Source organism: Aureobasidium namibiae, assembly GCF_000721765.1.
Source record: "Aureobasidium namibiae CBS 147.97 unplaced genomic scaffold scaffold_5, whole genome shotgun sequence".
In the NCBI taxonomy this organism is placed as follows: Eukaryota; Fungi; Ascomycota; class Dothideomycetes; order Dothideales; family Saccotheciaceae; genus Aureobasidium; species Aureobasidium namibiae.
The window spans coordinates 290,952-315,520 of record NW_013581204.1 but is presented as its reverse complement, the minus strand read 5'-3'; the positions used below and the strand labels follow the sequence as shown (position 1 = coordinate 315,520).

Here is a 24,569-nt window from a genome sequence, read left to right as displayed (position 1 = left end):
CTAATCTCATCTCAACCATCTCCGATGTGCGGAGGCACGGCTGACATAGTCATTGCGTGACGATAGCAATTGTCGATTCTTGCCTCCTACACACATATCACATACCAATCATGTTTCGCACAGCAGTCCGTCGCTTCGCTGCCACGGCTTTGCGCCCGGCCGAGACGGTCGCCCAGATGGAGGCTCCGCAACTCCACGGCATCGAGATCTCAAAAGCACAGCGCATCGCCCACGATGGCTTCATTGATGGTGCCCAACCCTCGACCTTTTCTTGCTGTTTCGCGGTTGACTGACTAGTAGCTTCGCCATGATCAGCCATCGGCAAGACGCCACTCATCCGCATGAAGAAGCTCTCAGAAGAGACGGGTTGCAATGTTTTGGGCAAGGCCGAATTCCAGAACCCCGGCGGCAGTGTCAAGGATCGCGCTGCCCTCTACGTCGTCAAGGATGCCGAAGAGCGTGGTCTGATTAAGCCTGGTGGCACTGTCGTCGAGGGTACTGCCGGAAACACTGGCATCGGTCTCGCTCATGTCTGTCGCAGCAAGGGCTACAAGCTCGTCATCTACATGCCCAACACTCAATCACAGGGCAAGATTGACCTGCTGCGTCTACTCGGAGCCGAGGTCTACCCTGTCCCTGCCGTCGCTTTCGAGAACCCGGACAACTACAACTGGCAAGCCAAGCGCCATGCAGAGCGCCTTGACAATGCTGTCTGGACCAACCAGTTCGACAACACTGCCAACCGTCGTGCCCACATCGAAACCACCGGTCCCGAAATCTGGAACCAGACTGCTGGCAAGATTGATGCCTTTACCTGCGCCTCTGGTACTGCTGGAACCATTGCTGGTATTACTCGCTACCTCAAGACCGCCAGCGACGGTCGCGTCAAGTGCTTCCTTGCCGACCCGCCAGGCAGTGTCTTGCACAGCTACATTCAATCTGGCGGCGTCCTCAAGGAGCGCGAGGGAAGCTCAATCACAGAGGGTATCGGCCAAGGACGTGTCACCGACAACCTCAAGCCCGACATTGATCTCCTGGATGGCTCGCTCACCGTCCCTGACGAACAAAGTATTGAGATGGTCTACCGCTGTCTGGACGAGGAAGGTCTTTACCTCGGTGCTTCGTCCGCTCTCAACGTTGCAGCCGCCAGAAACGTAGCACAGAAGTTGGGTCCTGGACACACCGTTGTGACCATCCTCTGTGATGGCGCATACCGCTATGCCGACCGTCTCTTCTCTAGGAAGTGGCTCGAGAGCAAGAAGCTCGTCGATGCCATTCCTTCAAAATTGCACAAGTACATTGTCCTACCGTAGGTGGACTGACCTATTTGGCTTCGATCTGGTATCATATCTAAAAACTGTACATATATTGCATGGCATGGGATTCTTACACAGCAACTCTTACTCCTCACACTCATCTTCATATTGCGAAAGTGTCACATATCTCACCGGTCAAATCCGGCCACAGCATAACATTTGTCGTGCAACGCCGCCCTATGTCTTACGCTTTGTCGCAAAAATCGTTGTAGAAGTAGGTAAGTTCGCATTTCATCATTATTGGTCACCCGTTTTCCAAAGATCACCCGTTCCACAACCAGACCCGTTTTTCCATCCCAAGCCCCAGCCATTGATCCCATACATTATGGTTTTTGATAAGAAGTCGTCGATGGAAGATACGTCTCGCAACGTCCTTGGTCCATCGTAAAAGCAGAGGTTCATAAGGGGATGCATTTTGCAAACGTCATTTGCAGCAAGCCCTCTGTTCATAAATGTGCACTAGGCATGCATCTTCAAGACCAAGCGGGAGGAAGACACTGCATCTCAACATCAGCATAAGACTCCCAAAACGCCAAAGACAGAGCAGCAAAAATACTTACAGCGATATCCGACTCCTTGGCCTTGGGCAACGGCGCAAACCAACCCATCTTTGCAGAAGACTGCAGTCCCGGCGAAGGCAACGGCGTTGCAGACGGCGACGTGCTAGCCGATGCAGAAGGGAAGAAACTGAATAGTGCGGATGACAGAGCGCGTGTCATTGTTGGTCGTTGGGGTGTAGGCTGAGCAAGTAGGTGTGTGGGTTTCTTTGCTGCTGCTGCTGCGGCGGCGGCGGCTAGGTCTTGTTGTGTGCGGGCTTCCACGTAGTGGGTTGGGAGACAGTCGGCAGGGAACATTGTTGCGAGAGTTGGGTGATGTGTCGCGTGTGCCGTGTAGAAGTAGTTTCAAATGCGAGTCGTAGTGTCGCGGAGTGTGGAAGTCGAAGAGTCGAAGAAAACTTTTGCAAAGGTTGTTCGTCAAAGTCGAATAGGCGCTTTAACGATAGTTGTTTGTCTGTCGAAACGGAAAGGAAACACTCGATGATTATCCAGCAGTAGTGGTGAGCGAGAGTCGTGGATGTGAAGAAAGGAAACGCAAATGGATGTAGGTAGGTAGCCCCGGACTTTTGGACGAAATGGATTGTGTTCTAGTCCGTTTTGTGTGGCGCAAAAGATGGCGTCGATTCCGCCTTTTCCTTGTTTTTGCCGTGTGGACCCGTGGGGGAAAATGGATGAATGCGGGTTGAGCTTTGTGGGGTAGGCAATTCGAAGCGCTGTGGTGGTGAGTGACTGACTGATCGAAAAGAGGATTTGTTTCCTTGAAGCTCTTTCGAAAGAACGAGAGTGAATTTGTCTGGTTATAACGAGTATAGGAGAACTGGATGGGGAGCCGGATGCAGTGAGTCAAGATGGACAGGATGCAAATCACCCTTTTGTACTTGTACCTTTTCTGGCCTCTCCTCTGTTGATTGTTGCTGTCGTTCCCGAGCAATTGGGCATGCATGCGCCTCTGACATGCAGGCTGGCAACCCTTCTCCCCGGTCGAGGCGCACACACCGACCGCATTCAGCCGGAAATTTGACCGTTCTGGACCGCCTACTGGCTGCACATGGACAAAAGATCTACATTGTTGCAGCTGACGAGAGCGCTTCCAGAACCCCTTCATCATCCAATTCCCCCAGGTCTCGCTCCGCAACTCGCCGAGTAACCGGGGTTGCATGCTGACAGCTGGACGAGCATGTCCTGTTTCTTTGTATCGACACCGCCCCATCCGCCATTCTTGTCACCAAAAGCCTTTGGTTCCTCTTGTCCGTCCTTTGTTGAGCGTTCGTCTTCCCCTGCCAACCTAGGTTCCGCCCAAGCCATGGCATCAGATGGTGGCTTACAACCACCGCGCCGCCTCGGTAACCCCAGATCTGCCGCGTACCACCAAAGTGGCGGTGCGGGTGCGGGCAAATCGGGGTGCTGTACCTTTCCCCTCATCACTGCCATGCAGCTGTATCGGAAGTGGCTACCCGTTGCAGCGTGCTACAACACATGCAGATAAATCGAATCTCTATCTACTTCCGGGGATGAATGGAACAATACAACCGTCTATCTGACATTGAAAGCAGTCGTTGTAGATCGATTTCTTTTGCAGTGAGTCAACAAACAAATACATCCCTACTGTTTCTTTCTTGGAATCACGAAGATGGGAGATGTTGGCTTGGTGATGGGCGTGGCGCATCGGATCATCATTCTCCAATTCTGGTATCCTGGGGTGAGTATTTACGGGATGCGGTAGAGGCACCGCCCTATTTGTACTACGGTCACGGCTTGCAGGCTTCGCTGCATATCGACCTTACGGGATCTTGCGTTCTTCATTGATGCCTTCCGGTATGTTGATATTCTGTGTGGGCGAGAAGGAAAGCTGCGTTCAATTCGCTGTCGCTCTAATCAAATCGTTTCGGGATGATGAAGCTTCAGTGAGGCATCATATCGATCGGTCGTTTGCTCAGCAGTCGACTGCGATTGTCTTTCACGATACTGCCGTAAGGACTGAGCGGCTCGTCGGCCCTGCTTTCCAGTCTGTGTTCTGTCATCATGAACGACTCCACTGACCATCCATCAAAAGGCGACATCTCACCATGCCGATCACAACATCTATCTGGTAAGGCGACTCTCGGACCTAACCTCAAAAGCTGCTGACTATATGGTTGCCTGCTCTCCTGTTGCAGACGAGACCACTGTATGATCCAAAAAGACCACGAGGAGCAGATGCTGAGATGAGGTTACACATGCCATACTCGGAGACGGATACCAGCATCAAATGATCTATCACTCATGTCGGAGATGACTTGCAGTTCGTATTTTCCAGGCATTGATGCACGTTTCTCGACTTTGAAAGATTACAAGGAGTCATGTGTTTGTCGGACGAGAGTAAGTTGTGACAAGCAGAGTGTTGGCGGTGCCTTGTCATCAGTGTCCCTTCGCCTCGAGGTGAGAATGCAAAGATAGAGACGGACTGAGACTCGAGGGACAGTGTTGCACAGGAGGCACTTGCGTCGATTGCATTCCTTGACCGCTTTGTCAGGTGCGGATCACGAGTCTTGAAGACAAATCATCTGCTACACAGTCATTCTTAGCAACACAACCTGCTTCTGCTGCGCCCGCTTACTATCGAGATACCCATCAAGCAAGACGGATCCATGAGGTGGAGATGGACACGTTGATGTCCCTGATGCCCTGAGATCCTCAAGCAATACGACCTCCCCCTCGTAAACGGATATCTCGGGCATTTGAAAACTGCAACGTCAATTTGGACTGCTTGCCTTTTATTGGAGCTTTGTGGATATAGCACTCTCGCTAAGTACGCATGACCCTGAATGCTCTGGAGATGAATGGAAGCCCTCTGGAATGATGCAACTTTGAGAGAGAAGCTCGAGCGGGCCGTCTGCGGAGTAAGCTATTTTTGGCACATACGAGAAGCTTGGCACACGAAGTCCCTGCCAAGCGATGGAGAGGCTCTGAGGTTGCATCATACAAGACCACTTGCAACGGACTATCAGGACTAACTTACTGGTCTGCTGACTTTTTATGCATGATCAGGAGTAGAGTAGGCCGATGATGGGCCATCTTTGCTGATCACAGGACCAAGTGCAACACTATGTTCCGTCTGCAGGCAGACTGAGGCAGTGTTTTGTATACGAAGGATTGCTTTCGACCTCCACCAACCTCCACCGGCGCAAGTAAGACAAAGGACTTCGTATAGTATGCTGCTGTAGGTTCGGCAATACGTGGGAATGATCGTCTCTGTGGAGAAATGCGGCTACTCCACCAGACACTGATGATGCTCGTATCCTCAAGTCAGACGTTCATGCTTGCTATGCGAAGAACGCCTGATGATCGACAAGAGTACGTGCTTGCGTACGAAAGACGAGGTCCAAGAATAGCAAAAGGCTCATTGCAACGAGAAGTCAAGATGCTCGAGTATAGCAGGAGCAGAGCTCCATGAGAAGGTATAAGAAGGCCATCACAGTCCTGCCAGAAGACAAGAACCATCAAACCAATTCAATCCACTCTTCTCATCTACAAATACCACCAATTCAATCCACATCTACCCAACTTGTCAAACCAACACACCACAACCATGCATTTCACCACCTTCACCGCCGCCAGCATCCTCGCTCTCGCCTCTTCCGCCTTCGCTGGCCAAGCCGCCATCAAGAACAACTGCCCTCAAGACGTCTTCCTCACAATCACCCGTCAAGACCAGACCTCGACGCAGCAAAAGCTAGCCGCAAACGGAGGCTACTACAGCGAGAAACTCCAAGGCCAGGGAAACAGCTACGGCCTCACAAAGGACAGCAACTACTACTCTCCCAACACTGCCAAGCTCATCTGGGGAGCTTCGGACAGCGCGGGAGTGGTTTACTATTCGCTCAACAATGTTGATGGAAACCCTTTCAACGGACAGAGTGTGAAGCTCACTGGAAACCAGCCTAACTGTGCTGCTGTCACCAGTGTTGATGGTAGCACAAAGGCTTGCTCGAACTCGAACGACTTTACTCTTACTGTGTGTTAGAAGGATTCTGTCTCGAGGCATTGAATATGGATATGGATATGATGAGTGATGGAAACGGTGGGAATATCAGAAGCACTCTTTAATGTAATCAACCCAATTCTTCTGAAGAATGCCCTGTTATAAAACTCCGGTTCCCGTGATGACATGTAGTATTGATCTGATGTGCTTTCTCTACATGTAATCATTGCTCTCTCTGACCATGATCTGATATGCGGCTCTTATATCAGGGGTAAAATGAAGCTACTCCACAAATTTCACATGCAAGAAGGTCTTGGCGCGTGTCAATCGTACGAGGGTAAACTTTTGGGAGATTGCTGGACATCCCAACCTGAGTTACGATATCTCTCTCGATTCAACCTTGTCAGGTTGCATTGATACGTCAAGATGGTTGCGAAGCGTCTGGCCGACGAAAAGACGGATGCGACGAGGTGGAGGCTTCGAGATATCGATGGAGAACAGACATGGCATTACTTGACCGAAGAACAAGCAAAGGAGTGGCCGCAGACGACAGCAGACAAGTACTTTCTCGGTCTGCCCACTGTGTGTAGTCATCGAGTCCAACAACTATCCTCAAATGGACAAGCACTGACACACGACAGGAACAACCCAACCTTCCTCACCCAAAGACCCCCCTCCAATCCGCCGAAAATGGTCTCGAATTCTTTTCCAAGCTGCAACTCCCTCCCGGCAATTGGGGCTGCGAGTACGGCGGTCCCATGTTCCTGATCCCCGGTTTCGTCATCGCCTGGTATGTCACAAAGACGCGCATCCCCGAAGCCTACAAGATCGAACTCAAGAACTATCTCTACGCACGTCAACACCCGGAAGATGGAGGATGGGGTCTACACATTGAGGGAGACAGCAGTGTCTTTGGAACTGCCATGAACTATGTTGCGCTGAGACTGCTGGGTGCTGATGCTGAGCACCCGCGTCTGATCAAGGCGAGGGCTCTGTTGCATAAGCTTGGAGGTGCCGTCAATGGCCCCCATTGGGCAAAGTTCTGGCTGAGTGTTTTGGGCGTCACTCCTTGGGATATCGTCAACCCTGTGCCTCCGGAGCTGTGGTTACTCCCTGATTGGGTGCCCATTGCACCCTGGAGATGGTGGATCCACATGCGTATGGTGTTCTTGCCCATGTCCTTCGTCTGGTCCCGCAAATGGTCTTTTCCCGCCGACAAGCTGGTCAAGCAACTCAGAGAGGAGATTTTCGTCCAACCCTACGAAACCATCGATTTTGCTTCCCACCGCAACTCCATCTCTAGATTCGACAACTACCACCCAAAGACTTGGGTTTTGAATCTCGTCAACTGGATCTTGGTACACATCTACAACCCTTATCTGCGAACACAATCGCTGGTCAAGCGTGCAGAGGACTGGGTCTGGTTCCTGGTCAAGCGCGAAGACGAAAACTCGGATTACGCGGATCTGGCTCCTGTAAACTCTCCAATGAACATGCTGTGTTGCTACATAGTTGATGGACCCGACAGTTACTCCGTGCGCCGCCACCGCGAGCGCCTGGAAGAATTCCTGTGGGTCAAGGACGAAGGCATGCTCGTCAACGGCACAAACGGAGTGCAGAACTGGGATACTTCCTTCCTCATCCAAGCCGTCGTCGAGTGCGGAAAGGCCGAAGACCCCAAATGGAGACCCATGCTGGAAAAAGCTCTGGAGTATCTTGAGCTCGCTCAAATCCGCGAAGAATGCGTCGATCAAGCCATCACTTACCGTCAACAGCGAAAAGGCGCTTGGGGCTTCAGCACAAAAGCCCAGGGTTACACGGTATCAGACTGCACATCCGAAGGCCTCAAATCAGTCCTGATGCTGCAATTCCTCCCCAGCTACCCGCAACTAATCTCCGACGAGCGCATCAAAGAAGCAATCGACGTACTGCTGACCATGCAGAACAAACACTCGGGCGGCTGCTCCAGCTACGAACCCCAACGCGGCTCCGAATACCTCGAATGGCTCAACGCCGCCGAAGTCTTTGGCCGCATCATGGTCGAATACGACTACCCCGAATGCACCACCGCCGTCGTAACAGCACTGACTCTGTTCGCAAAACTCTACCCGGGTTACCGCAGCCGAGAAATCGCAGTGTTCAAAAAGGGCGCTTACGATTACATCCGCAATGCCCAACGACCGGATGGATCCTGGTACGGTAGCTGGGCCATCTGCTTTACTTATGCCGGAATGTTTGCTTTGGAAGCGCTAGCTACCGCCGGTGAAAACCACACTAATTCCGCTCGAGTGAGAAAAGGCTGCCAATTCTTCATCGACAAGCAAATGAAAGACGGCGGATGGGGAGAAACCTACCGCAGCTGTGAGACAGGCGAATACTGCAATCACAAGCAAAGTCAAGTGGTGCAGACCGCTTGGGTGGTGATTGCGTTGCTTGAAGCTGGATACCCTGACAGAGCGCCTATCGAAAAGGCAGTCAGGCTGATCATGTCACGCCAACAGCCCAATGGCGAGTGGCTGCAAGAAGGCATCGAAGGTGTCTTTAACAAGAGCTGGTGAGTTTTTTTTCCTCCTTGATCGCCTCCTTTTTTGGAAAGCAACACGAAAGGAATACTAAACATATGAGAATAGCATGATCTCCTACCCCAATTACAAGTTCATCTTCCCCATCAAGGCATTGGGCATGTTTGCAAAAAAGTATGGCGATCTCGAGCTTCAGTAGACTACGGGACTTTGGGGAGGTAGACCACAGTGAGAGGTATGATGGATGGTTGATGGTCAATACTGAGGTCCAGTCGTTGAAAACGACTGGTAAAACACGAGTAACATGAAAACTGCAAATCAAAAAAGCATAACTAGCTTTCCTACCAAACATCAATCATGCATCCCCCGCGAGAACAAGAGTACGAGTGTGCACATCAAAAAGGGGTCAATTGGAGATGGAAAACAAGAGTGAACATGAACCATGTGTAAACAGAAGTTGGACTCGGTATTGGACCAAGAAAAAGGTCATGAATTGTATGCATCTTCTGTCTCTGTCACTCTGGAAACTCATTTTCCTCTGCAACAACCTCATCCGGAAACACTGCTTCTCTCGGGACGTCAGACTTCCTCCTCAGCGCAACAAAATAAGCCTCTTTACTCTCCTGTTTTCCCACCACACACGGCACTGGTCAGCCATCTACTCCACTTGACCAAACATCACTTCTCACTAAAGCGAAGTTTACAACAAACTCACCTTTCTGGAAGATTCAGGCTTTTCCTTGTGAACCTTGTCAAACAGCTTTTTCAGTCGATTCTCAAAGGCCTTGTCTTCGGCGCCTTGGTAGAATTTGCACATAAAGTGGCCGCCGGTGCGGAGGGTGTCGTAGCAGAAAGTCAGGGCAGCATTGCAGAGATCCTACCGATAGAGAAAAAAGGCCATTGCTTCAGCCAAATGTACAGTCTAAAGGGTGGGAAGAGAGAGAAAAAACGAAGGGAGATGATGTTGAGCAGAGACATAGAGGAAGGAAGAGTTGGAAGTAGGAAAACCCGAAGAGAGGTGGAGAGCAAGAGAAGACTTACCATGCTGCCGGCGTGATCGCGAAAGGCGGTGCCGCTCGTGTTCATCATCCTGAAATACGGGTTACTAACGCTCCTGATCCAGTGGCCGGTCGTCTGCTCCCAGGGTGCTGACATGTCACTTAGCACGATATCGACCACCCTGCCGTCGCGAAGATCCTTTTTCCGCACGCTGAGTTGTTCTTCCTCTTCTTTAGCCTCTGCAGCTGCTGCATCTTGCTGTTGATGATCTCGCTCTGCCTCTTCTTGCGGCCGTGTTTCTTGAGCTAGACTCAACACGCCGCGACTTTGGGCTTCGATGTCTTCTTCTGTGGCGCCTTCTTCCTCCTCGGCTGCCTCATCGGAGCCGCGTTTCGACATGACGACTTTTGCTCTCGCTCGCCCCAAAGTCGGATCTCGCACATATCGCCGCACTTCAGCCTGCACCTCTGCACTCAGGAAATTGCCTTGGATACTCGACGCGCCTCGCGGGGGTTGCGCAGGAATGATATCAATGCCCAACACTCTGCCGCCCGGACTCGTCCTGCTGACAGCGACCTGACTCCAACTCCCAGGCGCATAGCCCAGGTCCACTACAGTAGCGCCCTTGCGGAAAATATGGTGTTTGGAGTCGAGTTCGAGTAATTTGTAGGCAGCGCGAGATTTGAGGCCTGCGACTTTTGCTTCGCGGGCAAAGTGGTCGCGGGTCTGGCGTGTCTTCCACCGTGTCGAGGAGCTAGAGCCATATGCGACGGAGGTTCTGGATATGAGGGGAGTGGGTGTGAGAGCAGGAATTGCAGCTAGCGATGCTCCTATCGTCGGCAGTAGCGTGGGTGCTTTGGTGTGCTGTATGAGTCGTCGATGGGTCTGGCGGAGACAATTCATCCTTTGGACAGGAAACGCGTGATTGTTGCAGATTCTGGAAGATTGGAGGACGCGTGTACACAGGGTTGAAGGGCTAGAACAAAGGGCGATTGCGATGCAGATGCGATATCAAAAGACGAAAATGATGAAACACGCCAAAGGTCGAAGACAAGAAAACGATGATGCTTGTTGGAAAGAGCTGCCCAGTGCCAAGACCTGGCGAACATCTCTTTCCCTTTCCTACGCATGCGCTCCCGCAACAGCAGATGCACATCTGCAAAACATCACCAGACACGATCATCTCTGCTCCACAGCTCTCCATCCTGGACATAACACTAATCGGATATACATCAAATCTTTGTCTAGGCCTGCTGCATGGGAAGACACTCGCTGAACATTGCCCTTGATCCTTTCTCCTGCTCCTCACCCACCGCCCATCCCAATCTCCACAAGATCATTCCTTCCTTGTCAAGTGACAGTCAAGCAAAAGCTACATTTCAGCGAAGACGCGAATTGCCCCATCTGGATACACATGCATAGTAGACAAACACCAAAGGCAGATCCCCCTGACCAAACCCTCTCTGTCTCTTGCTGCCCTCAGACTCTGCCAAGCAAAAAGATCGTGAGGAGAAAACGATCTAAACAACAATCTCACTACCACATGCACTCACGTTATGTTCCTCTCGCCAAACAAAACTTTACTAGAGACCAGCATACACTCGTATTGCCCCATGTAGATAATGCTTGTTGAACCTGCGGAAACAAGAAGCGAAGCTGAGACAAATAGACCGTTGACGTGATGGAGGCCTGTTCCGCTGATGTCTCAGATCAGAGTTTCTGTCAACGAAATGGCATCGGCTAGACTTTACTCTTTTTTTTGGCGTGTAATAAGGACTTCGCTGATGTGTGGACACTGCTGCTATTTTGTAGAAGAAATCTTCTTTTCTTATAGAGATTACCTGTGAAGAAGAAGAAGATGTCGCTCTGCTTATCTACAAACACCTCCAAATGATTTCTCTATACACTTTTTGCTACCAAAACATCCTCTCGGGCATCATGTTCCTGCATAAAGATGACTCTAGCGGAACCCCCACCATCTCCCACAATCTCAACTTCTCGACCGCATCGAGCGACCGATAGACCCAGCAATAGGGCCGAAACAATGGACACGCTGGCTCTAAAGGATTCGCTTGGGTAGGAGCTGAAGATCCAAGAAAAACACACACACCCGAAAAGTCCAGAAGCTGAAAGTTGCTAGTCAAAAAGTAGGTTCATCTCTCTCTTTCCTCCGAGACACGGGACGGCAGAGAGAGAGAAAAACATGACACACACCTGACAGTTTGCACATGCACAGGATTCGACATCCCGCTTCTGTCGGTCTTGCTGCTAAACAAAGGCTTGTGAACCCTTTTTGATAAACAAAGATCGCAAACGGTCGGAGATTTGTTTGCTGGTTTTATTGGTCGTGATATTGTGGATACATTTAGAAATGGACATGGGCATGCCGTCCCGCAGGAATGTGCTGTACACAATGGTCTAGACCGTGGACTTTTGGCAAGGAAACGAACGAGACATCTCACTCCAAGTGATCATACGAAAAGGCAGGTATGAGGAGGGAGAAAGGCAGAGACAGAATAAAGCATCATATGTAGAAGTTTATCTTTCATTTCAATTTCATATCAAAAAATGGTGGTGTGGAGAACAAAAAGACATGGGATTGGTGGTGGTGGTAAGAACAGCCCTGTTCAGTACAATGTTTCTGCGTTTGGTTCTCCCTTTGCCAGTCCTACCTCTCAAACACCGTTTTCAATGTCCAGCTCTTTGTCCATGCAAGAGAGTGAGAAAAATGCCAGCGGTGTGTGGAAGGAGAAAGATCAAAAAGAGCAAAACATACTTCGAGCTCAGCTCAAAAGGCCAACAAGATGTTGCGGTGGCAGGTTTGGAGGATAGTATATATATAAGAGATTGCCAGCAGATCGGGAGAGGTTTGATGGTGAAAATCAGGGAAAGGGGTATCATTCTTCGTCGGAAGATTGAAACACACAAAGGAGATTTGCAATTTGCAAGTTGGAGCAATGTTTTGGGGCATAATAGGGAGCAAGCTCCCACCCAAAGGAAGAAGTAGGAGCGACCAAGTCAATGGCATTCCATAAAAGGTTGTTGACCTCGAGCCTATTACATATTAGGCAGGAGAGGAGTGGGTTGAACATTTTTTCTTCGAATGCTCGGGCTGTTTCGTGAACGAATGGCCAAGGGGCAGGATGGAAAACATGATATGGCGTTCCCAGCGCCAGGATGTGGAGAAATGGGGTTGGGTAATAGGGTACCGCGATGGATCTTCAGATCCACAGAAGCGACCTCGTGAAGAAGTGAAGAAGAATCAAGGAAATATGCGATCAGTATTGATGACGGACATCCCTCTTAGGGCTCGGAGGAGCAGTGGAATGGTGCGATGAGTAATGATGCTGCTGATGACTCTTGCTTGGCGGAGCACCCCTTTCATAGACAAAGTCAAGATGTGTAGCAGGAGCACCACTGTCACGACGATGCGAAGATTGACCGGGAACAGCGCGAGGTGAGGCGTTGCTACGGCCAAGGTCCTGGGCAGGGCCAGCTTTACGTCCGGAAGAAGTGGTGGAAAAACTCGGGCTTGATTGAGATTGAGCTGGAAGCGACGATGGCGGCGGAGGCGGCTGGTGGGCTTGCTGGTTCTTGCGCTTGCGAGGGCTGTCTGCTGGGTGGTGGCCGGCTTCAGCATTGTGCGATGCACCTGTGCCCGTGACTGGGGTCTGCGGCTGGTTACCCGACTTGGAGTCAGCCTGTGACGTCGGTGGCACCCAGTGGTGGAAGTAGATGGACGGTGACGAGGCCGGCTGGTCTTTCTGAATGGTTTGAGTCTGATGCAGAGGGTGAGCGCTGCTCGGCGCCGACGGAGGTGGATTGACCTGCATGTCTCCAGTTGTCAGACGAGGCAGGGTGGATTGAGCCACGGATGACCGAGGCGCTCCAGGAATCCGTCTGCCTGGAGGTGATGTCGATTGGAAGGCAGAGAAAGTCGATTGATGGGCAGCCAGCGGTGGCGGAGGCTGTTGGGGCATGGCGCCAGCATGTGCCTGCGATTGCGGTTGTGAAGGCAATGCATACGGGGCTGGAGGCTGGTTGATGCTTCTTCGTTCCCTTGCATCTTCCTGGCCGGACTGCTGGAGCTGTTGTTGAGCGGCCTGGAGTTGAGCAGTGTATTGTTGCAAGACCTCGAGGCTGAAGTTGGCCAGGTTGGCACCGCCGATTCCTGCAAAGATCATGGGCACCATATGCGGAGGAATGCCACCCTGCATTGACTCTCGCAGCATTGAATGTTCGACCCGTCTCTGCTCCAATCTCAACGACTCCTGCCGTGTCTTCTCTTCCTCTTGCCTTCGTCTCTCCTCTTCAACCCGAGTCGCATGCCAGCTACGCGATGATTCCCCTTCGTCCTGCCATTGCGTCCTTTGGGCCTCATGGTGGATATGCGCCGGCGCTTGCACCGGTGGCGGCGGTGGGGGAATCATTGGCGGAGCCCTCCCTGGATCCGGCAGGGTCATGGCCGCTGGTGGAGGCAAGCCTCTGTGTTGGTTCGACATGGTTGGGGTGATACTGGCCGGCAGTGGAGGTCGTACAGCGTCGTTCGTCATGGACTTTGGAGAGTATCTGGGTAATTGTGTCGATTTAAAGTCATGCGTAGCACGTGCGCCAAAATCTGATTTCCCGGGCTGCGATAATGTGAGCAACATGGTCGAGCCTTGTCCAGGTCCGGGGTTTAACGTTTAATGAAACACAGATCGATCCCGAGCATTGAAAGTGGTATATACAGCAGGGCCCCGATCCGAGGGAATGTGCTTTCGAAACGACAGGAACGAGGAAGCGTCAAATGGGAAATGATGTGGAAATGCGAGAGAGAGGGTTCGGACAAAAACAAAAATCCAAAAGCGTAGAAAAAGGGACTGGGGCGCAAACATACGGTTTTTGGGAAGACAGAGTGTGCTGCGTGACGTCTCTTTCTGCTTCGCCCTGGGAGGGGGGTTGTGGTGTTGATGCAGATGCAGATCCGTACACTGATTCGTTCGCCTTAGTATACCCGTTGCAACTAGTCCGCTTTAGCCCGCGACCGGGTTTCGAAGCACGCGCGACCGAAAGGCAGGTCTGGCCGCCTCTGGGTGGATGCTTTCACGCTCGTCAAGGGACGACCCGCGATGACTGGTGCAGCGTGTCCAAAGAGGCTAGACTCGGTGCAGCTGCTGTATGCGCAATGTAACACCAGCACGCTGCTTTCTGTCGGGTCAGGGCGACCCAGCAAAATTGATGATTGATCCTCGGCGTGCGCGCGCGTCTGAGTCTTGGGCTTGTGAAATGCCGACGCGGACGATGGAAACGACAAGTGCGGATGATAATGATGAAAGATGATGGTGATGATGCTGATGGGGTCGATGCTCGGATCTGAATCTCCTCTTTTTGATGCGCGTCCAAGGGCTGACCTCAACTCATTAGAACTTCTTACGTGAAGATAGCGTCCACTTAATAAGTATTGCACAGTCCTCGGACCACCCGCTCTGTGTCTTGTCGACACGACAAAAGCGACCGGGCTCGCGTATAGGATCAAACAATAGAGGCAGGCAGGTGAGCAGAACGTCTTCGTGAAACATCAACGGTCCATCAGTTATCAATCCGGAGGGTTGGTGGGATAGAGGGCCCCATGGAGCCGTTTTACGAACAGCAAAGGTGGCTTTTCCTCTCTGGCAAAGACGCAAGAATCGAGTGGCGCCCCAGCCATCGCTTGTTCCGCAAGATTGTGAGATCGAAGGAAGAGCAGCCCAACCTGTGTTCACCCAACCTGCATGTCATCACGCTGCTCCAAAAAGGATCCGTACTCGAACCCCCATCGCGATCTCTCTCTGGACAACAAGATTAGGACTTGCTTGACGACCTCTTCCGAGCTCTTGACACATTTTGGCGAACTCTGCGGCGGCTCCGGGAAATTGCTAGACTGCGTAAAACTGGAGAAACCACGCAATCACCTGAATCCTTGCACGCGCTCCTGCCCTTTTGTCGAATCATACGCCAAACCTCATATTGGACAAAAGATCTTTCTGATGCTCATGCGGCTAACCATGACGGTCAAGTAAAATGCTGATCATTCTCGATCCGAGCCCTAGCTCCTCGGATCGCAAAGAACGTCTTTTTCAAGATCATTGAAAACGGCTCTGTCGGCCATCCTGGCTTGGTCGGTCGTCGTCGTCCTCTCAACTAGAATATATATTAAAAATATGGCTAGGCGTGTGTATAAGCTCCATCACATGCAAACTTGGGGGGCCCGCTTCACTGAATCGAACAAAACCGATGGCCGCCATCTTATTTCCCTATGGTCTTGTGGCTTAACAATGTCCCAGATGAGCTTATCCACAATCGTAAACAGTCTTTGTTCTCGGTCCTGCACGAGTCACTTGTTAGTGGAGTTGGGTTATTACGTGCAGCTGGCTGCACCCGAGCTTTGGTCATGTCTCGTGCCTGTCTCTGTTCCATGTCCGCTGTCATCTTGCGAACTACCTTGCCGTGATGTACACGAAACAAGGGACTTCCCGCCTTCCGTGTCCGTCCATCGGGTTGTTCCTCGAGCCGGATGAGACAGGCAGAGAGAAACCGTCTGAACGGTTTTCACGGCAAGCAGCAGCAGGAGGCTGTGCGCGCGGACGTTGGAATGGACCGTTGGCAAGAAGGGTGCGACATCTTAGCACCCAGCACTCCGCTTCGCCTAAAGCCACCCCTCCACGGCTCGAATTTCTCAAGCAGGAGGAGAAGGTTGCTGACAGGCCGTTGCACCCCAGTCCAAGGCTTGAACTCTTTTCTCGCTTCGTGCGATGTTTCCACAAGGGCGACTTCACATTTTGCGACTCGGAGTCGCGCAAAGCCGCCGCACGAAAAGATCGACGAAGAAGATCATCAAAGTAGCACTCGTGGTCTTTGCATCCTTTGCGTGCGTCGCACGCTATGTACAGAGGGTACGTTTCTTCTCTCGCTCATCTCTGCAAGGATGATGCCTTTGCCGATTTTGGTGTTGCACATCACTTTGCCCAAATGCGAACATGCTACCGAGAAGTGCTCCAAACTGCCTTTGTCTTCGGTAGAAGCTGTTGTCGATGCCCCTCCCACCCCCCAAAAAAAAAGTGTACAGGCTTCAGCTACCCGTCATTGCGCAGAGCCGGTGCGGTTGCTTGAGCAGTGGACCGCGAGACGGCGAGATGCCTTGAGCAGAAGGGGAGTCGAGCTCCATCCAGCAGCGGCAGCAGCTTAAGCGCAAAAGGCAGGGGCGAGAGAATCAAATTTCCGAATTGCTCCAAACATGTCTCTACGCGCCCGCCCCGTTGCTCTCTTGCGCGCTTCCCGTTGTTGGGCGCCGGGGTGCGGGATTGCTCTTTCGATCAACTTGAAACACAGCAGTTGACCCGTTGTGGATGCTCGCCAGCGAGGTTGGAGGCAGGTGCTTCCGTCATACATGCTCTTTTCGATAAACGACTTTACAGGTCTCGAATCTTTTTGGGAGGTGAGCAGAAATCCCCCTCCCGTCTTAAGATTGGATGTGGGTCTAGAACTTTGTTTGTTCATGTATCGTTACGGTCAGTTTGGGAGGACAGACAGCCAGCCATGTTTGACTCTGCCATGACCCATGCTGCTCGTACTAACACTTGACTTTGGCAAGGCTTGCATCGGTACGCGCTTGGGAGGTCGATGGTGACCGACTCGCAGAGGCGCCGTCTCACGCATTGATTGCGCGGTCCGTTGCTGCGGCGGGTCTACCAGCGTCTCTGTCTTTTTGGTTCTGCAGGGACTTTCTCACCGCTCATGAGGGCGTTTACCGGGTTTGCATCATTGCATGGTGTTTGTGGATGAGCTTAAGCAGGACGCCATGGTGACCGGACTCGAGGCGAGCGTGTTGCAGTCGGATCATTCCACATGACTCTCGTCAGTGTGGCAAAGGATAAGAATATGACGACGCTCATGTCCAAGCGAGCCTTGCAACATTCGATAGATTCTAGTCTTTTCCTTGCAATGATGATGTTGGGAGAATAAGCGATGCGCAATGGAAATGATGATCACAAAATCTTGATGCAGAATTGGATCAGTGGCTTGGACATTCACCTTGATAATGCCGAAAATGCAAGAGGAGACACAGAAACAAAAAGAATCCATTTGTGCTCCAACGACAGCTGAGCAACAAGGTCACGGCTTGTCACATACAGGCAAAAAGCAGATCCATCGTCGCATGCTCACTCGTGGCTGCACGTGGCTGTCACGCTGTTTTCCTTCCTTTTTCGAAAGTAATTCCAGATGATCATGTACTTGCACTCTCTGCAAACGGAAATGATGTGTGAGAAGAGAAAATCTGAAAGGTAAGATCGGCTGTTCGCTCAAGCGTCGTTTCTTGGCCGATGATCACGAATGGGACACTCGGCCAACCACATACGGTACTCATACACGCACATGTCCGGCTGCAACTCTGTTGACCTCGAGGTCGTATCTTTGGCTTTTCTCTGGTCGCAATCATTGCCATCTTTGTGCTAGATCTTACGAAGGACACAACAATGTAACCATTTTATCTCCTTGCTAAGCCTAGCTCGAGCTCCCACTAATTATTTCCGGCTTCTCGTTGCTTTCAACTTTGCATCTCATTTCGCCACTGGTCGCCTTTCTTTCAGCTGGTCTCCTTGTCAGATACGAGAAACCAAGCCCTGAGAGATAGGAAACAGGGCAACTGGAAGAGAGATTGCCTTGGGCAGCAGCTGGCAAAAGTAGCTTTGCCCTAATTCTCCGTCGCATCCTACTCGAAAACACTCGAACCCACTTTGCGATAACTCGATTTAGACATGAACCGCGAACCTCGAAGAGTTTTTGGTCTGGACATCGCTGTGAAGTCTCATGACTCACACGTCGCTATATGCTCTTGAGGAAAGCAGAAGAGGGTTTGCATGAAACGAATTGTGGACGCCCAGATAAAGTGAATGTGGTTATATTCTTGTGGCATTGCTTGACTATGTCTACACTATCCAGGGTATCTAGTCTTTGTGGTTCCTTATCTCAAACTTTTACATGGCTGCATTGTCCGCACACATCTCACTGAGTACTTCAGCAAATCTGCCAGTCTTGTCCTGGTCCTGCTTAGCTGTCTGAATAGCCAGCAAGATACTTGACACTCCGACGTTGATGGTCTTCGAGCCGGTGGTCTCCTCGACTTCTCCAAGTGCGCGGTTGATATCAGAGTCACTGAAAACGCCGCTTTGCTTCATGACAACTGCCAGCTCGGACTGCGTTTGGATATTAGGCACTGGAATTTGTGCGGAGAAGTCGAGCTGGAGCTGTTGTAGCACACTACGCGATGATGTTGTGGCGAATATAAGCAGGGGTCTGCCCTTTGGCGGCTTGTTCTGCATCATGCCCTTCAGGGCGGCTAGTACACTCGCACTGAAGCGAGGCCCCACGGGTACCCAGTCAATAAGCAACTCGATGTTGTCAAGAACAAGTACGTTTTGAGGACTCTTGTAGGCGTCTGTGAAGACCTTTTGGATGTATTGAATCTTCTGGATCTCGTTCATGCCAACAATGTCAACAGGCTTGATGAGCTTGATAAAGGGGAATTCCGAGTCCAGAGCCATCTGTGCTGCAAGAGCTGTCTTGCCGCTTCCACGAGGACCGTAGAGCAGTACAGACAACAGCGGTGTGTCTCCAGAACGAACTTGATTGACAAACAGACGACCGCGTTCGAGGATGCTGTCAACGTGCTTGCCAAAGTGGATGATGCCGCCCTCAACACAGCGGTCAAGCTCTTCTTCGGATACACCAAATAGAGGATGCACTTCGCTGAGAGCGCGGAGAAAGTCTTGATGCATGACTTTCATGTCGGCGATGCTCTTCTCGTCGATAGCGGCCACTGTGCCAACCTTGATATGACGTTGCATAGCGAAACTTGTGGCGCTCTTTACCAAACCGTTGATTTCGGCACCACTGAAGTTACGTGTCAGTTGAGCAAGCTCCTGAAGGTTGACGTCGTCGCCCATGACTTTGTTTTCGCGCATTTTGGTGGTATGGATCTTGAGGATTTGTGTTCTGCCATGCTCGTCGGGCAGTGAAATCTCCATATGCACCTCAAGACGACCAGATCTGAGAAGAGCTTCATCGATCATGTCTTTTCTGTTGGTCATGCCGATAAGCAGAATGTTGTTCAGTTGGTTGACACCATCAAGCTTGGACAACAGCTGGTTGACAACGCTGTCACCAACACCAGTACCACCGCCAGCTCCTGAGCCTCTCTGCTTGCAGACAGCATCCAGTTCATCAAAGATGATGATGTGTAGGCCAGATTCGTCACCCTTTTCCTTTTGCTCTTTCTCGGCGTCCTCGAACATCTTTCGGACATTCTCCTCAGACTGACCAACATACTTGTTAAGGACTTCAGGACCGTTGATGACCTTTGGCTCTCTGGCATTGAGCATTTTTCCGATCTGTCTAGCGATCAAGGTTTTGCCGGTTCCAGGAGGGCCGTAGAGAAGAATACCACGGACGTGCTGAATACCGAGCTTATCTGCAAGACCAGGCGGGAAGATTCTTGAGGCGAAAGCACGACGGAAGATGGCGGCGAACTCAGTGTCGAGACCACCAATACCCATGTTCTCGAATTTGAAGTCAGGTCGGATGACCGAGTTGGGAGCTGCACGACGGTTGGAACCCTTGATGTTGATACCAGTCTTGGCGTCCTTGTAGTAGTTTATGGTCGTCCCGTTGAACAAGATACCGCGCGACTCCGGTGATGACGAGGGAGCCTGAGATTCGGTCTTCATGGCCAAGTCGCCTAGTTCGACCGTCTTCACCGTCATCTTGAGAGGAGTACTTTTGAAGTCCATGAGGAGTTGTTGACCAGGAGCAAAGATTTGGTTTTTGAAGATCTCAGTAAAGGCAGCAGCGAGCTCATCCTGATCGTAGGGTGTTTCGACTGTCTTTTTTCCGGCAAAGCCGACTTCTATGTCTAGGTTGCCCAGATAGCTCGAAGCGCCCTGTGAGAATGGATCGTAGAACTGGACGTCGAGCACGTCGACCAAGGCGATTTCCATCCATGCTCGTTGAGGCTCGGAGAAACTGATCTTGCCGCTCTCGAAGCCAGGCTCGATGCGAGCCGAGACGACATATTTTCCTTTAATGAGTAGGTAGAGGTCGGAGCCATCGGGATTGGGTGCAAAGTCTTGAGGCGATACAGCGCATCTGGAGCAGACAGAAGTTAGGAGTGAGGTGAGGTAGAAAGTGAGAAGTTAATGAGTGCGACATACCTGTTGCGAAAGACAAAGTCACTGTTGGGATATTTCTGTGGCATCAGCTTCATTGCTCTGACTGATGGTCTCGAAGACTTCTGGTCGTGATAGGTTGGTGGGGGTTGCTGGGGGCGACGCGATGGAGAGGGCTGCTGCTGGCCGCTTCCGAACGGATTGGGTATTGTTGGAATGTTGTTGCGATTGAACATGGCTGCGATGGGCTTTTTGTAGGCTCGTAGGTAGGCACCAAGAATAGAGTGGCAGGTTGTCAAGAGCAACTTGTCAAGAGCAACTTGTCAAAAGCTACTTGTCAGGAGCAGGTGACTACCTGGTTGTGTCCAGAGATGCGTCTATGAAAAGCGGCTTCGGTGGTCTTGTCCGTCGAGAGAGGTGGGTAGGCAGCAATTGAGGAAGAACGAGCAGGTGTTGTCAGGACAGGTGGTTTGGTTTCAGAGGCGCGACGTTGACAGGCGGCCTCGTCGCTCTTGCCTCAGCGCTGTCGACAAAGTTCAAGCTGCGTCACTCGAAATCTGGGGAAGCTGCAAGCTGCCCATTCATGTCTTTGTCTTTGTTCCTTCTTCGATCTTTTCAACGTCGCCGCTTTGAAAAAGGAAAAAGTCACTCGAGCCAGAAAATGCAACTCGATTCTGATCGTGAAAGCCAGGTCTAGGTACAGGAGAAAGTGGCGAGAGAAAAGAAAAGAAGAAAAACGCAAAAACCACAGCCCTTGAATACCGCCTTCCGTAGAAGGCCCTCTCGTAATGCAGCAATCCATCCCAAGCCAAAAACGCCTTGCTCTTATCTTTGTAGAGTCTTGTCGGAAAACATCGAATGCCAGATGCATTCGCCGTTTTGGCAGAAGGTCTGAGAGGATAGTCGATAGTGTCGTTTGGTTTGCGATCATCTGTGTCTACGAAGGCACATTAGCCTGCTGCAGATTTGACAGGAAGTAAATCTACGCCTTCTCGAGACTAGTACACATCTCTGCGTGCATAGCCTCGATCGTCGTACATCAACGGATCTACTGACCGATATGTACCACTGCCTCTACGACTAGGCTTTCTTCTAGGTGCACCGACGCTTGACTGTTCCTCGATGACTTCGACAATGTCATCTCCCTCGACCCTTCTCTCAGGCTCGACGATGAAGCTGCTTCTCATGGGTGGTGCTGCGCGGCTTGAGTCTCTGACAATTCTTTCTTGACGTATAACGCGTTCGGGTCCTCGGCTGACGGAGCGCATCTCGGATCTGCGGCGTCTTCTGGGCGAGCGTTCGTGGCGGATAATGACTTCTTCGTCGGGTTGCTTGTTGCGGCCGCTTGAGAGAGTTTGGATGAGCCAGACAAGGAGGATGAAACCAGCGACTGATCCGAGGGTTGCGCCGACGACAGTGCCGGCATCAGGGCCACTGTCAAGGCCATAGTAGACTGTAGGGATGGCGACCATGCTGTCTCTTGCTGTCAAGAACTGAGGCTTACTTGTCTGACGTCCGACGATGCCTGGCAGTGCTCTCTTGGCAAGTATCCAGGGCACTGACATGGCGTTGATTGTTCTGGCCTCCACCGGAGAGGTGCTGCCGTAGTCGAGGGCCGACATCGAGTATGTGTGTTGTTGATTCCGAAGTGAGAGATTAGCGACTGTATGTAGCCGTTTGCTTCGACGTATTTGACGCTCGGAGGTTGCGAGTGAAGGAAGCTCGGCGGGTGTAGCTTCGATTTATGCGATTGGTTCAGGATGATGGCAGTAACACGGCTCTCTGACGTTAAGATGTTTGGGTAGCAAAAGGAACAAGTGAGTGAAAGTTAGGCGATATGGACAAGTGAATAGGAATGATCAGAAGAAGGAAAAATGCAAACGACCGAGATACAGGTTCTGATGGTACTTACGTAGTGTTGCTGCAAGAGGCGGCTGGGGTGGCTGGTAAGACTACTTCCTAGGCGACTTGTTTCGAAGCCATCACGATAATCACTTCCGGAGTCACTTGAGTACCTTTTATGGCCGAGAGAAGGTCACTTCCTCGAGCTTCATGTACTACCGTCCAAACTGTTTTCCCCATGTATCACCAATAAGAGCATGCGGGTGAGCGGTGCATCCGTTCACAAACAGCTTCAACGCGCTTGACGCGCAGCGGCTGTGGGGTCAAGCAAACCAAGTCGGCATCAAGCTCGGTTCGCCTGCTGTTCCCAGCTCCCACAACGTCTATCTCGACTTTCGAGAGACACCAACGATCCGCGTTCCAGTCTGTCCTCACCTTGACAATCGCGTTTTGTATTCGGAAAAAACATCGTGTGTTGTTGAGATTGTTCCTCTCTCTCTGTGATTAACAAGAATTACAAGATTACACTGTTCGTCCTAAGCCTCGCCATGGGGATCGAACTCATGTCCACGTCCGTCGTCACGTAGATGTTGTCGTCTGGACTGAGCAGGCTGTTATCTGACGACTGTCTAGACACTGTCGTCTGCCCGCCACTTTGGATGGATGTCTTCAGCTTCGATTCCGCTGCTTGCGGACCCCAGAGCGCTGGTATCGAACTCTTCCGATTCGATCCTCCCTCGCCGTACTTCGAGTTTGGTCCACGGGAAACCTCGACAGTACTCTTCATCTGACCGTACCATCTACTCAGGATTGGTTTGTAGCTGGGGACCGAAAGAGCTATCAGTGTTCCGCCGATTTCTGCTACCTCAATGACTAGTTGTGGATCGTAGTACCATGAACCATCGGTCCGCCACTGGCCAACGACACAAAGCCAGAGACGTGCGCATGATATGCTGCAAATCGATCAGTATACATTCCAAGACTCTTCTCATTCGTCCAACATACCCAATGACGAGCGTTCCCGGAAGCAATACGAGGGCCAATACTATCTTACGACCCTTGGGAAGTTGCAAGATCGAAATCATTGCTATCGGGATGCTGAACAGAACAATGTCGTTCACGAGCGACAGACCTGAGTTTGTCACGTAGACAACGCCCCAATTAAGACATTTGTAGGTCCTGTCCGTTGTTTGCCATGCGTAAGGCCAGAGTCCGGTACTATCAACAAGTCAATTATCGTCCAACATGGCCGTCATGAGCGTGCTTACACTGGAAGGCAGTGGAGAAGAATGAGCAAGAACTGCACAATGAAAGCTGCGGTCAAGAAAAATCCACACGCCCAGATGGAGATGCGGAAAGTTGGATGCGAGCTACAAAGGCGTGAAAAGAAGGCAAGACCACTCAGTCGGCAGAAGTATAAGGTGGCCGTGTATATCAGATGGGCTGCGTAGTCGACCACTTCTGTTTCCTCAACCTCGGGCAAAGTGAGGACGTATTGAATGTACTCGATATGCCGACCGCTGCCTTCGTATATCAGGACCAAACAGAGGGCCATGAAAGCAGTAAAGCACAACCACGAGAACGCTGCAATGGAGTCATCGAGGCCGACGCTCTTCACGATGAAGATTCGAGAGGCAAATCTGCAGATGAGCAGAATGGTGGTGATGATGTAGATTGCCAGTATTCCAGTGATGGCGGGTCCATCGCGCGACTCGCTCAAGTATTCGGGCGTGATGTACGATATGTTTGTAGGTACGCGTCCTTCGGCGTAGGCCTGGGCGACATCGATGGCGACCATGACGGCGGCGTCAGGACAAGTTGAATGTGCGTATGAGAGGAGAGACCCACGCGATAGATTAATATTTCATGCAAGAAGAAAGGAGATGTCCAGGATGCTGGGACAGCTATCTACCGATCATAGGGTTCGGAACCTTTGCCCTCAGATTTTGGCAGTGCGAGGTCCGGGCGTGGTTGATCTATCGTTCAGACATGGAGGGTTCCACAAGTGGGAATGGTGCTGCAGCTTAAGCAAACCTTGTAGCTGAAGTTCCTACAACGCGTCCATACAGCAGTGTTGCTGCTCCGAGAAGGTTTGTCAACGGCAGATTAAAGTTTACCGGACCAGTTCGACCGCACTTTAGGTCTGTTGGTCCGGATGGCAAAGCCGCCGAACAGTTCATGTGAACACA

The 24,569-nt window shown here is 51.4% G+C and overlaps 9 protein-coding genes across 9 annotated transcripts; 3 read left to right on the top strand and 6 right to left on the bottom strand.

The window, feature by feature from the left end:
- Positions 1-110: 110 nt before the first annotated feature.
- M436DRAFT_80244 (cysteine synthase) lies at positions 111-1,313 on the top strand (the record flags this gene model as incomplete). The annotated part of the gene is made up of 2 exons (XM_013573850.1): positions 111-249; positions 316-1,313. The coding sequence occupies 2 exons, from the start codon at positions 111-113 to the stop codon at positions 1,311-1,313; spliced, it is 1,137 nt and encodes a 378-aa protein (XP_013429304.1).
- A 240-nt stretch (positions 1,314-1,553) lies between these two features.
- Positions 1,554-2,170, bottom strand: M436DRAFT_62222 (uncharacterized protein; the record flags this gene model as incomplete). Its single annotated transcript, XM_013573691.1, has 2 exons — positions 1,554-1,775; positions 1,877-2,170. 2 exons carry the CDS (start codon positions 2,168-2,170, stop codon positions 1,554-1,556), a joined length of 516 nt encoding a protein of 171 aa, XP_013429145.1.
- A 3,271-nt stretch (positions 2,171-5,441) lies between these two features.
- Positions 5,442-5,876, top strand: M436DRAFT_42174 (uncharacterized protein; the record flags this gene model as incomplete). Its single annotated transcript, XM_013573439.1, has 1 exon — positions 5,442-5,876. One exon carries the CDS (start codon positions 5,442-5,444, stop codon positions 5,874-5,876), a length of 435 nt encoding a protein of 144 aa, XP_013428893.1.
- A 384-nt stretch (positions 5,877-6,260) lies between these two features.
- Positions 6,261-8,555, top strand: M436DRAFT_43072 (terpene synthase; the record flags this gene model as incomplete). The annotated part of the gene is made up of 3 exons (XM_013573629.1): positions 6,261-6,416; positions 6,476-8,388; positions 8,465-8,555. 3 exons carry the CDS (start codon positions 6,261-6,263, stop codon positions 8,553-8,555), a joined length of 2,160 nt encoding a protein of 719 aa, XP_013429083.1.
- A 316-nt stretch (positions 8,556-8,871) lies between these two features.
- On the bottom strand, positions 8,872-10,258 carry M436DRAFT_42183 (FtsJ-domain-containing protein; the record flags this gene model as incomplete). Its single annotated transcript, XM_013573441.1, has 3 exons — positions 8,872-8,979; positions 9,072-9,233; positions 9,398-10,258. 3 exons carry the CDS (start codon positions 10,256-10,258, stop codon positions 8,872-8,874), a joined length of 1,131 nt encoding a protein of 376 aa, XP_013428895.1.
- Positions 10,259-12,633: 2,375 nt separating this feature from the next.
- M436DRAFT_42987 (uncharacterized protein) lies at positions 12,634-14,007 on the bottom strand (the record flags this gene model as incomplete). The annotated part of the gene is made up of 1 exon (XM_013573611.1): positions 12,634-14,007. One exon carries the CDS (start codon positions 14,005-14,007, stop codon positions 12,634-12,636), a length of 1,374 nt encoding a protein of 457 aa, XP_013429065.1.
- A 4,344-nt stretch (positions 14,008-18,351) lies between these two features.
- Positions 18,352-20,774, bottom strand: M436DRAFT_80238 (AAA-domain-containing protein; the record flags this gene model as incomplete). The annotated part of the gene is made up of 2 exons (XM_013573849.1): positions 18,352-20,518; positions 20,584-20,774. 2 exons carry the CDS (start codon positions 20,772-20,774, stop codon positions 18,352-18,354), a joined length of 2,358 nt encoding a protein of 785 aa, XP_013429303.1.
- Positions 20,775-21,536: 762 nt separating this feature from the next.
- On the bottom strand, positions 21,537-22,160 carry M436DRAFT_43163 (uncharacterized protein; the record flags this gene model as incomplete). Its single annotated transcript, XM_013573644.1, has 1 exon — positions 21,537-22,160. One exon carries the CDS (start codon positions 22,158-22,160, stop codon positions 21,537-21,539), a length of 624 nt encoding a protein of 207 aa, XP_013429098.1.
- A 734-nt stretch (positions 22,161-22,894) lies between these two features.
- Positions 22,895-24,178, bottom strand: M436DRAFT_80236 (uncharacterized protein; the record flags this gene model as incomplete). Its single annotated transcript, XM_013573848.1, has 3 exons — positions 22,895-23,333; positions 23,386-23,598; positions 23,649-24,178. 3 exons carry the CDS (start codon positions 24,176-24,178, stop codon positions 22,895-22,897), a joined length of 1,182 nt encoding a protein of 393 aa, XP_013429302.1.
- Between the last annotated feature and the right edge of the window lie 391 nt (positions 24,179-24,569).